Source organism: Euprymna scolopes, chromosome 2 (assembly GCF_053919585.1).
Source record: "Euprymna scolopes isolate OS-2025 chromosome 2, ASM5391958v1, whole genome shotgun sequence".
NCBI classification, from domain to species: domain Eukaryota; kingdom Metazoa; phylum Mollusca; class Cephalopoda; order Sepiida; family Sepiolidae; genus Euprymna; species Euprymna scolopes.
The window spans coordinates 132,879,982-132,895,427 of record NC_136483.1 but is presented as its reverse complement, the minus strand read 5'-3'; the positions used below and the strand labels follow the sequence as shown (position 1 = coordinate 132,895,427).

The 15,446-nt window shown below is 32.4% G+C and overlaps 1 protein-coding gene across 1 annotated transcript in view; it reads right to left on the bottom strand.

Annotated features, from left to right (window-relative positions):
• Nucleotides 1-476: 476 nt before the first annotated feature.
• The window catches only part of LOC145296163 (alpha-protein kinase vwkA-like), a 116,797-nt gene continuing 101,827 nt past the window's right edge, over nt 477-15,446 (bottom strand). The window contains exon 3 of the mRNA XM_080142373.1: nt 477-1,551. Within this exon, the coding sequence (XP_079998499.1) occupies nt 746-1,450 (705 nt within the window). The 5' untranslated portion in view covers nt 1,451-1,551 and the 3' untranslated portion in view covers nt 477-745. The remainder of the gene's footprint in view (nt 1,552-15,446) is intronic.

The window sequence follows — 15,446 nt, the reverse complement described above, 5'->3', positions numbered from 1 at the left end:
AGACACACTTATTAAGTCTTTTTAGTACTAAATCACGACACAATCAAACTTATGTCCTTTTCAGCATTTGCCTAGACAAGTCACATGTTCACACGTTAAGATATTGAGGCATTGGATTATTATCTTACAACTCTTTAGTATTAAATTATGTCAAATAAGCCCTGACTTTTTTTATTGATAAATTATATAATTTGACTAACATTGAATTAGGATATCTAAAGTTTTTTTAGAACTAAGTTCTAAACTCAATGTAAGAATTAAGAATTAAGAATTAAGACATACAAAAACAACTTTTAGTCACTTAAGTTTGATCTACTTGTTCATCTACGGACATACAATAAAACGTTTATATAATCATATAAATTATTTTTGTTAACTTTCCCTTTCGGTTTTATAATTTAATGTTAAAACGTACTACAAGATTTGTGTCAAAATGTCGTATTTTAAAAGCGTTTAATAATTTCGATCAAACGATATATTTATCTTTTTTTTTAATTTTTTTTTTTTTACCGCACTTTGAGTTGCTCTGTGCGGAACCCACGAAGCGCTGATTCGTTTTCTCTCAAACACAGTGTATAGTAGCGATTCTTCATGATCCCCTCTCTCTAAAAAAAAAAAAAAAAAACGGTTGGTTTTTGATTGTGCGCCGTCACAAAATATCGATTTATCTCTGGGTTGCTGAAGGAACTCGCTGCTACGAAACATGTACTAGAATGTTTATATCTAGAATCTGTAAGAACTATCGTTAGTGTTGTTGGCTAAGAAACCAGTTGGCGCAGATTTTGTTACACCTATGCCTCGCTAGGAAGCTGCGAATCCCATCAGGTCCTTTATCCGTGGGCCCATAGGCCCGATTTACAGAATGCAACGTCGGATCTGTCAGGCGGTAATGTTCGGTGTGTATCACGCCCTGTAGATCCGTAACAACGAGGCGACCATTCGTGTACCAGTAGGTGAAATGCGAGAAAGCCTGGGCGAACGCGTAGTGCGCAGGGTTCGTTAGACAACTGTTTGAGTTCATCTTCTGGAAGTTGCCTTTCAAGTACGACTCTATGCCGACGCATTCCTCCAGATTAAAGATCTTTCGACGAGTCACTTTTTGAATGAACTGGGTACAATGCGACACCATGTCCACCTCTGCGATGACAGGCACTTCGAATGTAATCCGTCGTTCGTCGGCCGAGCACAGGTTGAACTGTTGAGCCAGACCACGGGCTTCTTTGCATTTGAATATCTCCTTGTTCCAGTCCTCGTGATCACCGACTCTGTCTTTAAATGTTTTGATGGCGCATAGGTCACCCATTCGGGGCCCATTCCCGTTGAGGACGCCAAGAAAGACATACTTTCTACGGCCCTCGCTGAAATTAGAGTATTCAAAATCTGCCCAGTATGTGAAATGGTCAGTGTCGGGAGTTGAGAGGAGCGTTTTGTTATACAGCTTAAAGGCCATTTTAGGTTTTTGTTTTCGAGTTGAAAAATTGGATGGCTGATGTAATATGCGAATCTCGAGAGATGATTTTCTTTGAGATTATCTGCGATGATATGCAGCACCTGAAAAAGATAAAGACAAAGCAGAGGTGAGTAAAAGTTATGTTTAATTAATATTTAAAGCAGAATGTCTTATTTACAGCCGGGGATTTGGGGAGGTGCTAGTGACTAACTAATTGGTGGACGACACGGACTAACAACCTGAGTTTGTCAAGTCTTAATCCAGTTCGTTCCACAGAAATACTTTCATTTAGGGATGTTGACAACATTCACGTAATCTCTCCCGTAAATACTCGACGGAGGAAACGAATGCCAATAATGACCATTCGAAATCAATGAATTAAAGATGCTCAATAACAACAACAACAGCAACAACAGCAGCAATAACAACAACAGCAGCAACAACAGCAGCAACAACAGCAATAACAACAACAACAGCAGCAACAACAACAGCAATAACAACAACAACAATAACAACACTAATAACAACAAAAGCAACAATAGTTACAGCAACAGAAACAGCAATAACAACAACAACAACAACAACAACAACAACAGCAATAGCATCAACAGTAACAGCAATAGCAACAGAAAAAACAGCAATGAAAACAACAACAACAACAACAATATCAATAACAACAACAGCAGCAACAACAAAAGCAACAGCAACAACAACGAAAGCAACAATAGTTTCAGCAGCAATAGCAATAGAAACAGTAAAAACAGCAGCACAGCAACAATAGCAACAGCAACAACAACACAACAACAACAAAAGCAGCACAACAACAACAACAACAACAACAACAACCACAGCAGTCATGCGCAACACAAGTAAACTACACGATAAATCGCGCGCAGTTTTTCAGATTTTAAAACTTATTAGTTCACACACTTGCCAGCCGTGATGAACTACATTGCCGTTTTTATTCCACAGCAACATAGAAATACTTAGAGATGCTGGCAATCTTCAAGTGATCCCTCACGTAAGTACCCGATGTATTTCTAACTAGAAAGATACCGGAGAATCGAATGCCAACAATAATCATCTGATTCAGTCGAAATGAATGCATGGGTGATATTCAACAACATCTTATCTGCAAATGACTCGTGTCATGCACACATTTTCGACCTGCAAATACGCATCTTACATATTCTTTTTTTTTTATTATAGAGAAATGCGACTAAGACCACGGCCACCGAGAGTAAGAAGAAGGCCTGTTAACTGAAAAATGCATGCAGGCAATGTAGGTAAGATTTGTCAGACTGTCAGTACTATATGAGGGCCATTTGAAAAAGAGCAATAAAACATTTTTAAAAAGAAAAAAGAAACACAGTTCGATTAATACTTAAACTGAACTTTATTCAATATAAAATATAGATATTATCTATGTAAAATTAAGTAATTTTAAAGCAATATACAATTTAATACTGATAAAACTGAATTATGAATTTAGGGAACAAACAATTAAAGAAACATTAAACAAATATTTTTTGGCCTTCGGAACAAGATCAGTGTAGTATCTGTTTTGATGCTACACTTTACCTTTTCTGTCTTCGGTCGGTGGAGGAGAAATCTTTACTGACTGAGAATATTTTTGTTCCTATCCAGAGTGCCCCTTATTGGGAAGCTGGATTTTCTCCACATGATTATATGTTGAAATATTTAAATAACTATTACTTTAAATACAGAAATTATATTTAAAGTTTTGGTTTTCTGTTCTTCTATGTCCATTTTCCCCCATGTTTTTCATCAAAATGTGTAGCGTATTAGTTGTCTCACAAGCCATCATCAGTGATTGCTCACTGGCAGTAACATGTGGTGTTCCCTGGAGACCAAGTGACAAGTCTCCCCAGATTTCCAGTGTTCTCCACCTTTTGACCACTTGTGCAGATGATTGCATGTTATCGCAACAGCCGTTGTCACTGATTTCTCGTTGGCATCGGCCATTTGTGTTTCCTGGGGTTTGGGTGACAAAATGCCTCCCCAAGGTACCAGATTTGAACTGCACATTTCCAGTGGAGATTTGGTCAGTACTCTCTCACCTCGGTCTTTCCATCCTCCCTGACCCTTCACAACTGTGTGGTGTGACGCCAGTCGATATCACCTACACCAGTTTATTATTATTATTATTATTATTATTATTATTATTATTATTATTATGATAATAATAAGGGTGCTTGTGCAGTGTACGCACATGTATTTTAAATATTATTTTCAAGTTAAATTAAATTTTAGGTTTGTATTACTGTATACATAGATTCGAAAAAGTTGTCAAAAAACAAATATATCACAAATAAATGTTATCAAAGGCAAGATAAGTTACTCTTCTACCTATCTGGGAAGTTTTTAGTGGTTTTACTCACTTTAAAACGTGTAATCGCTTTGAAAATCATACAATGTTTATCAATATATTTTAAAAATAAAAATGTCGGCATGTTTGTAACTTATCTTGCCTTTGATAACATTTATTTATTATATATTTGTTTCTTGACAACTTTTTCGAATCTATGTGTACAGTAAAACAAACTCGTCATGTAAATTATTTACAGTTAAAATGTTATAAAAAACAAAAAATTGAAGTTTTAAATATATTTCAAAGAAATGAATTACGCCCCGTGCTAAAATATTGATAATTCACCAATCGTAAAAAAAACAAACAAAAAAAACAAAAAACAAAAAACACTGCGGTGAAAAATGCTTACTTTAAAATATGTGAAAATACTCAGTGAAAAGTTTTATTTATTATTAAAAGAACGGACTGAAAAATATTATATAAAAATTGATAGATTCGAAAAAGTTGTCAAAAAACAAATATATAACAAATAAATGTTATAAAAGGCAAGATAAGTTACTTTTCTACCTAACTGGATATATTTTCAGTGTTTTTATTTAATGTAACATGTTTATTCAGCTCGAAAAAATACTGTGTTTACCGATGTATTGGAAAATTCAAAATGGCGCCCGACTCTCTCTTTTACACGGTAAGTTTGGGAAAAGGTGCTATAAATATAAAACTAGACAAAATACTGTTAGAAACTCGCTCAATATATATTACCGTGACATAGGTTGACATATATTCGGTGGTTTTTAATAGTATTTTGTCTAGTTTATAAATTATAACACCTTTTCCCGGACTTAGCGTCTTAAAGAGAGAGTCGGCCGCCATTTGGAATGTTCCAATACATCGGTAAACAATGTATGTTTTTCGAACTGAATAAACATGTTACATTGAATAAAAACACGAAAAATATATTCAGTTTGGTAGAAAAGTAACTTATCTTGCTTTTGCTAACATTTATTTGTTATATATTTGTTTTTTGACAACTTTTTCGAATCTACAATTTTAGGGTTTGTATTACTGTACACATACAGTAATACAAACCCTAAAATTGTTTGTTTTGCAGTAAAAAAAATAAATAAATAAATAAAATGAAATATTCGACTTTCTCCAATAAAAATAAAAGTTCAAACACAAATTCACTTACGATATTTTGATTAAAAATTATCCCAAATGTGCAATTATAATAATTATTTTCCGAATGGAGAATTGTTCTTTCTCTTTAGAACATACATGAACAATCGGTAACACATATTGGTAGCCATATTTTTTTTTTATGCCTGTTAGCATGACCACGTGGTTGAATACCGGAAGCTGTCTATACCTACAACTTAATTAGGAAGTGACGTTACGTTGTCATATGCATCGGCCTTCTTTCTCGGTAGCCACACTAAGCCACATTCTTACTCCGCAAACACCGTGTCTGAAAAATAACAGGGTTGGATGTATTATGTAATGTGTGGACTATAGGCGATCGTGTGTCAATCAGAGTTGGTTATCATCAAAGCGAGGGGATGAAACCGTAATAGAATTAAAAAAAAAACGCATTCACGGAATTTGGTTTACACCCCTTTTCTTTACCATAACAATGCACCTGTTGAATTTTTTTTCTTTTTTTATCACTACTTATCAATGCTCGGAGGCGACTCGAGGATAAAGGTTATTGAGTGTACGGTAGTCAATAGGATAATATAGTAATCGTTAGTAGTGGATATTTGGTAAATTGGATTACTTAAGGGATTGGTTCCTCAAGAATTTGTTTATGTTGGACTTGAAGATGACCAAATTGTAGTCAGCTGGAAAACAGACTAACGGAAGAGAGTTCCACGGTCGTGCAATTCTGAGAAATAAATTTTGTTCATGGAATCTACGTTTTGGTTTAGGCACACATAAAAAGTGGGGGAAATTATTGACAGTGGTTTTAGCTAGACGAGTGTTTTTCGTGAATCCGGAGTTTATTGTCCGGCGAATGTTTATAATGTCTATAATAATAATACACTGGAACAAGAAATGCAGATGAAAGAAATCACAGACACCACTGTTGAAATGTAACAGATAAAACAATTTATTCACTTGCATTACAAAAAGCGATTTAAAAGATTTATATCGTTTTAATATCAGTGTTTTGCAATGCGTTGCTGCGGTCGGATTGCTATAATTTCTCTGCTTTTAAATAAACATCGTCAGTCATTTAAATAAAAATAGATCATTTGTCCTTGCTACAAATACGCCACGTAGAGGTAAATTTACAGTAAACTGCAAAAATAAAAATTAGACTGACTTAAACATTTTACAAGGAATTTCTGGCACATTTGAAGGTAAAATGAATTCTAAATCAGTAAAAAGAAAAACTAGAAAACATCAAATTTCAACATGAAATGAGCATTGTTAAATTGTATAGATTTGCCGGTTGGTGGAACTAAGCTTTATGCTCGGCGCAAGCATCTAATAGAATTAATACTGATGAAGATGTATCAGATCACAACAATGTCGCGTTTGTACGTGACAGATAATCGATAATCAATACGTTTATGAATTATGACTTCATTTGAGCAACCTTTGGTCAGGCAACTTCATACCACAATTCAAAATAATAACAAACTAGCGGGGGGCAGTGGAAATTTCGCAGAGGACATATCCATATGTAATATATTGATGTTGGCATTCTGTGAATGTTTAGCGTAAATGGAGACGCCCGGATGTTATTGTATCTCTTTTGTTAAACCTGCAAAAGCATTTATCTAAACTAGCAAGGACGCCCAACGTAGCCCGGTCGTAAAATACGCTTAAATATGATATTTGAATTTATGCAGATTTCGTATATATTATTATAGAGTCAATTTTCTATCGATTCTTATATATTATAAAGTTGTTATGACTCGGGTACATCAGATTGAATCAAAACCCAAACCCAAACTTATGAAGAAAAAAATATGTATTTATGTAACTTGAGTTCCTTCACACACACACACACACACACACACACACACACACACACACACACACACACACACACACACACACACATATATATATATTAGTGTTGGGACGATTAATCACAAACGGAATCGGGAATCGGAAAAATCGACAAATTTGGGTGTATCGAAATCGAAAAAAACTGGTGCCTATTTTCCGATGCAACATCGATTCTTATAATTGTCTTTTTTAATCTTTGTTGAAAGCAAACTCTTCCATGGCTAGTAATAATGATAAAAAATAATAAATATTTATTGATTTTAAAATACTAGTAAAGCTAAAATCGATAGATCATTATCGTCAAGTGTGATTTGACGCTTACGAAAATATCTATTTAACATATGCGTTTTTTTTTTTACAGAAATCAGGGAAAATAACAACTCTATAGTTAGATATTTAGAGATTTATAAAGAATCGGAATCGGTAATCGTATTGGAATCGGTAATCGTATTGGAATCGGGAATTTAGTAAGTGATCGGTAATTGTATCGGAATCGGGAAAAGTATTGGAATTTTCTCACCACTATATATATATATATATATATATATATATATATATATATATATATATATATATATATATATATACCTTGAGTTCTTCAACTATAATCGAAACCGAACCCAAACCCAAAACTTATGAAGAATTCTTGATAAAATTATTTATAAAAACTAGATGACTGAAGTGCCATCAGCTATAATCAAAGCCGAAACCAAAACTCTTGAATTCTTGGTAAAATTATTTATTACAAGAAATGGAAGACCATAACAATCTAAATGACTAGCAGGAACTTGTTGATTCGAATACTACATTGGATTTACTCAAAAGTCAACTATTGACAGCTAATGCATGGTCACGATGACATACACACACATACACACATGCGCACACGCACATACGTATATACATTTCCTTGGAGTAAAACGTACATGGAGCTAAATAATATATTAATTAGAATACTTCTTAATAGGATATATACTATTATTAGATAAATATGTCAGAACTTAATTCCTGAACTGATATTATTTGAATTAAAGCTATATATAACCTCATAAAATTATGGCTGGATGGCAAACGTAGGTTAAATCTTTGGTAATAAAATCAGTATCACTATTAAGATATGCATTATAAACTTATAATTTGAATAGGTTAGCCTAGATTTAATTAGTTTCTGTATAATTAATAAATAAATCATAAATGCATATTAGGAATTTGCCAAACTTAGAAGCGAAAACATTAAAATATCGAATGTGTTGAGTTACCTCCCTTTCAACGTTATGAATACATATTAGGATTTTGGTAACTTATAATTCAACAAAACCTTAAAAATTTCTAACGTACAGAGTTAACTCCCTTTCAACGTCTAATATATCCTGTAGTCGTAAATCTTAAGAGGTAGGATCGAAAGAAAATAATAAATTAAAAAATAAATTTAGATCCTTAATTTTAAATGAAGAATGAGACTGCACTGAATATAGAGTAATGTTAAAATTATTTTTCCTTATGGAATAAGTTTAAACGAAAACCGCTTTTTTAAATTACACAAATAGGTTAGCCGATATTTTTGCAAATAAACAAAGCAAATTCCAGATACGAAACTAGCATAGAATCGCAACAATATAGTTGAAGACTTAGTTGAATAGTCCGTATTAAAAAAATAATTTAAATTAAATAAAGAAATTTAATTGAAGAAATTAAGGAATAGTATTAGTAAAACATATTAAGTGAACATAGGTAGTGGTAACGTTGTATGATAATTCGATTGATTTTTTTTTAAATAGAGATACGAAAATAGGTAAATATATAAATCTTTAAAAAAACTTTGGAAGGATGAGATGCAGTTAAAATATTTTCCCATGTTTTTTTTCACTTTAGGAAAATGGATTTCATTCTGCTCATTGTTAAAATGTTTTGTTATTCTATACGTCTGACGAAAGGCTGTCCTTGTGAAAATTTTCAAACGACATAATGTTTGAATTTGTCCGAATAGTCTTGAAACAATTGTGACTAACAATGAAATACACTATATGTTGCTATCATTCTATTCCTTGATGTTGTGATTTTGTTAAAACAATATATGAATGCTCAATTATGAAATATGATAATTTTGTAGCTTTCAGTTTAAGTCATCTCATGTTGACTTGAAACTTATAGGTATATGAACGATTATCGAATTTTCAATTATATAAACCCAGTAACATTCTATAAATGAGATATATATATATGTATACTTTTATTTGTCTTACATAAAATTTACATGTCGCGACACATTCATGAGCATGTTTCGGTTAGCTAGTTACTAGTAACAAAAGATCTCTTCAGGCGATATTGCTTATACAAAATCTTAGTTCATAATGAAAATTGTTTAGAGAGTCAGCGATAACAAAAGAATTATCAGAAGGTCACATACATGTCATGAAGAATAAAAAGGTCTTTAATATTTGTGAAGAAGACAGAAAAAATATTAAAGACAATTTCCTTAATGAAATGATGTATGTGACCTCCTGATAACTGTTTTTGTTATCGCTGAATACCTAAACAATCTTCATTATGGACTAAGCTCCTGTATAAGCCATATCGCCTGAAGAGGTCCCTAATTACTAGTAACTGACTGATCGAAACAAATTTTCACCTGTTTGTTGAAGATATTGGCGGTGTGAGACACTAAAAAGGTAACTCCTGTAATGGACGTGTATCAGAAGTCGAGATGCGTCATTGAATTCCTCCACGCAGAAAACAATTGAACCGATCAACATTCAACAGCACCTGAATCACGAATCCTCACGAAAATGAATTGCGAACAAAATCTGTGCAGCTTAATAATTAATTGCTACATATACTCTCAAAACTTAACACAATATATATATATATATATATATATATATATATATATATATATATATATATATATATAATTATTAAATACCTACAGACACTAGTGCTCCATCCTTTCAGGGTGTCACGATTAACACCGGACGATTGATGCGAACCCGGCCACAGAAGCCATTTCTGACTCCATTAGCAAGGACCTAATCCATTCGGCTACCATTAACCGCGAGAAATGCTGTTGAAATTTAAACATTTAGTTTTTAAATGTTTTTAACGTCTGTCAGAGTGATCTAATCATTATATGATGATCTGCTATAATAATAATAATAATAATAATAATAATAATAATAATAATAATAATAACATATAATATATATATATATATATATATATATATATATATATATATATATATATATTGTACATACATATGTAGTACACGAAAAAGATGCCGAGTTTATTGTTTAAAGTTGGATTTAACAGTACGGCTTGAATTTACTGTTAAGTTTTACATTTATTATTCATTTCGATTAGTGGCAACACTGGCTAAGCAAACATTTTACATAATTTTGAGAGAGGATGTACACTAGATCTCGAGGTCGGACCAAATAACAATGAATGATTAATTGGTAATGCCACTTAAGCCTTTCTCGTTTTTTATATAAGGAGATTGTTGAAAGATTTTCTGTAAAAACATTCAGCATATCATTTACCGTTTTAATTAAATTCCTCTTAATAAATTAGTAAGGCTGTTTTGGTTGTTTTCTTTTCAGGTTCTTCCTGACTTTTGTTTGGATACCTATTTCCCTTTGGACAAACTGTAATCGATCAGCGAAAGGTAATCTTTGATTTTCGGAACCATCTTCCGTCCGTCCATGATGGCATCGGTGTTTTGATTAAAGTTCGGCGCCAATCTCGGCCAGTGCCAAGAGCTGTTACTCCTTCCAATCAAATTCCACATCCTTCCTTACTAGTTCGTCAGTAATTCATCAATGAAAAAAGAGAAAACTCACAGGAAATACAGATTAATTGGAACTAATCCATCACAAACTATATTTGATTCGAAGAATTTGATTTGCTTGCATACGTATATATATATATATATATATATATATATATATATATATATATATATATATATATATATATATATATATATATATATATATACTAGCTGTACCCTGCCACGCGTTGCTGTGGCTTAATTTGGTGTAATGGAAAATTCTAATAAAAAGAGAAAATGCATGATCTTATATTCTTAGTACAGCAATCCACTCCAAAAAGTAAAAAAAAAAAAAAAAAAAAGGCGAAAATGAAAAAAAAAATGGTATTCTTGCAGAATTGGATCTGGATCCTCTGGAGTTACCGTCAATCATGGCTTGGGCTCGACCAACATTCAGTGGATTAAGCCGAAAGTTGCTAAAACGTTGAAACGCTAAATTGTTTTCTTTTTTATTGTATTAAAAAATGTGAGTTTTTAATTAATATTTGGGTAAGGGGGGGGGTTACTATACACAGATTCGAAAAAGTTGTTCAAAAACGAATAAATGAAAGCAAAGGTAAGGTAAATTACGTTTCTATCTAACTGGATAATTTTTTAAATTGTTTTTATTTAATGTAAAATGTTTAATCGGCTGCAAAAACTCAGTGTTTATCTATGTAGTTAAAAAAGACGAATGGTCGCGGACTCTGTTGAATACGTTAAGTTTGGAAAAATCAGTTAAAAACTATACAAAACAGCGTCAGATACCTACTGATAGGCTGACATATTCGGTGGGTTTCTAATAGTATTTTGTATAGTTTTTTTAGTTTAAATCATTTTCTCAAACTTAATATCATCAACAGTGTCCGTCATCGTTTGTATTTTTCAAATACACTGATAAACACTGTTTTTCGAGCCGACTAAACGTTATAGTAAATAAAACGGGTTTGTATTACTAAACACAGAAACGAAAAAGTTGTTGAAAAATAAATATAACAAATAAATGTTATCAAAGGCAAAATAAGTTACTTTTCTACCTAACTGGATAAGATTTTAGTGTTTTTATTTAGTGTAAAATGTTTAATCGGTTCGAAAACATGTAGTGTTTATCTGTATATTTGAAAAATACAAATGGCGGCAGACTGTGTTGAACACGTTAAGTTTGGGAAAATGAGTTAAAACTAAAAAACTATACAAAATACTATCAGGAACTCACTCAATATATGTTACCGTGACATAGGCATACATGTATTCGGTGGTTTTTAATAGTATTTTGTATAGTTTTTTTTAGTTTTAACTCATTTTCCCAAACCTTATGTGTTTAACACAGTCTGCCGCCATTTGTAATTTTCAAATATAGCAGTAAACACTGTGTTTTTCGAGCCGATTAAACATTTTACATTAAAAAAAACTCAAAAAACTATCCATTTTGGTAATAAAGTAACATATCTAGCCTTTTTATATATTTATTTTTTAACAACTTTTTCGAATCTATATGTACAGTAGTACAAACCCAATAAAAACACTAAAAATTATCCAATTAGGTAGAAAAGTAATTTATCTTGCCTTTGAAAATATTTACTTGTTATATATTTGTTTTTGTTGACAACTTTTTCAAGTCTTTGTGCAAGTACAAACCCAAAGGTGTATTTTTCTGTCTAATTTTATTTTTAGTACCGCGCTTAAATTTAAATTTCACGATATCTTTTTTGGGGGAGGGTATTTTTTTTACATTAGCTCCACCTTCACAATTTTTGACTATGCTGAATAAGAAAATCTCATTTAAAATTTGCAGAGGTAATTAGTTTTCGAGATATAAAGACCTGTACTATGCACTATCATTCACTGACGGCCATGAATAAACACTCCCAACCTCCTCATATTAAGAACGGCTTTCGGAATAAACAACACCCATGCCTAACCACGTGTTTTAACCTTTTACCTGTCTTTCGTCCTTTAAAAACGGTTTTTGGAATAAATACCACCATTCTCCCCATGTTAAGAACAGCTTTCAGAATTAACACCCCCCAACCTACCCATGTTAAAAATTGTGGAGGCGGACCTAATGTGAAAATTTACCTTTTGTTTTTTTTAATAAATTGTTAGTTGAAAGCACAGAATAGTGACAAAACACCATCCCCTCCCCTTGGTAAGAATAGCAAAAAAACAACAAAAAAAAAAAAAAAACAACAAATAAATAAATAAATAAATAAATAAAAAATAATAATGGTTTTCTTGGTAGAAACTTTTCTGTATTTCACCTAACAATTTCTGTAGCTAATGCACTTACTGATCCGCGCTATTTTTTAAATAGTATTTCCAAGTTTAATAAAAGTTTATGATATGTTTTTCCATTCAATTGTAAGGTTAAAGTACAGAATAGGTACAAAACACCCAACCCTCCCCATGTTAAGAATGGCTTTTTAAATAATAACGTTATTATTTCAGCACGGACCACTCTCTACATGAGTACCTAATATTTTTTTTCAGCCATTCTTACCATAGAGAGGGGATGGTGTTTTGTAACTATTCTGTGCTTTTAACTAACAATTTATTGATTGAGATTATCGGACTGACTTCCTCATTTTGGTTGTTATAGTCACAACGTTTCCGCCGTTTTGCCCTCCGGCCTTCATCAGGTGTTTTGTACCGAAGTGGGGAACCGTTTGTTAGGAGTCTCGAACCCAACCCTTTATTGTATCAAAATTTACAGTTACCCAAAGGTGCTGAGTTCAATCATGAACGAAGGCAGTGAAAAGTAACATTCAAAACAGAGAATCAGCAACTATGTCCCAGAGCCTAGCTGGAGTCCGAACACGGTACCCCCGTAATAATAATAAAGGGTTGGGTTCGAGACTCCTAACGAACGGTTCCCCAGTTCGATACAAAACACCTGATGAAGGCCCGAGGGCAAAACGACCGAAACGTTGTGACTATAACAACCAAGATGAGGAAGCCACTCTGACAATCTCAATCAATGAAAACACCCCATCTCAAAAATACAGACAATTACTAACAATTTATTATTAAAAAATCTTGTGAAATTATAAAAATATTGTGAAATTATAAAAAAATAAAAAGATATTGCGAAAGTTGAATTTAACTTGAAAAAAACAAAACAAAACAAAAAACAATGTGAACGGCGTGTTCAAAATTGTAGCCGGAGCTTATTTGGCAATAAGGTCACGTTAATGGGTGCTAATGCACTTACTAATCCGCGGTATTTTTTTAAATCGTATTTCCAAGTTTAATTAAAGTTTTATGTTTTTTTGGTATTTTTTAGATTAGGTCCACCTCCACAATTTTCTTTTAAATGACGACTTTTTAAGGTTTCCGACTATGCTGAATACGGAATACGCGCTTAGATGTGTTTATGACGCGCGCAAGCGTGTAAAAAGATGGCCGCCAGAGATTACAATGCATTATACAACTTTTTATATCTCGATAACTACTTATTTCTGCAAAATTTCAATGCGATTTCCGTATTCAGCATAGTCGAAAACCTGCAAAAGTCGTCATTTAACGGTACTTTCTCTGCATAAGTACCATGTTTTGTTTATTAAAAAAAGGTGAATGTACGGTACTCATGCAGAGAGTGATCCGTGCTGAAATAATAACGTTATTATTTAAAAAGCCATTCTTAACATGGGGAGGAGAGGGTGTTTTGTACCTAATCTGTATATTTGTAAATTACAATTGAATAAAAAACATATAATAAAACTTTAATTAAACGTGGAAATACGATTTAAAAAATAGCGCGGACCACTCTCTGTATTAGCACCAAATATTATTTAAGCACGTTACCAATCCGTAAAATTTCTTCGAAAAAAACCTGTACTTTTACCAAACAATTTATAGTGTTAATAAGAAAGTTTATATTTTCTTATATCGAAAAATAAAAAACAAAAAGAAACAAAAACAAAAAAACGACTTACACTCAAAAAGCAAGCGACAAACTTTTTGTTTTGCCTGATATAATAAAGAAAAAATGTTTAAATTAAAAAATTTGGAAGATAAACAAATGAATTATGTTTTTTTTACTTATCGAGTAAACAGAAAATGAAATCTTTTAATTTGTTTCGTCAAATCGTGGTGTGTGAAATGAATCGAACCGGAAGTTCAGTTCTATCAACAAAACAGGTTGGCACTAACGGCTTACGAAAAATATTTTTATTTTATTTAATATTTTAATAATTGGCGATGTAAATTTATTTTAATAACATAGAAACATCCCTCGTCTCTAAAGATGGGTTGTCTGAAAATTTCAAATAAATTGGTAATGAAGAAATATGGTCGTATCAACTTTGAACGAACTAAGAATTACATTTATATATATATAGATTTATGTTTTTCTGAACTTCTGTACAAATAAACATTAAGCTCTTATATCGAAAACGTTTTTCTTTGTAATCGAGCACTTTGTTGGAATTCTTTCCCAAAAAACAGTAAACACACACACACACACACACACACACACACACACACACACACACACACACACACACACACGAGAACCCCTGGATACGGTGGCTTAAGATACGTTTTTTCAGGTTACGATGTGGAATACGATGTTTTTCCGGGCCCTGTTACAGTATTTGCCACCCCTATGTTGTTATCTATACTATTAATAAAATTCTAAATGTTTATTTATTTATTTTTTTTATGTGTGTGTGTATATATACCAATAAAACTTTAGAACGAATGCACCGCATTGAAAAATTATTTTTTTCCCTGAAAGGTCTGAGTCCCTAGATTGTCCTTTTCTTGGTTCGTAACGAACAACACCGAGTCACAAAAAAAAGAAGTTTTTTTGGCCATTTCGAGCAATTGTCGAA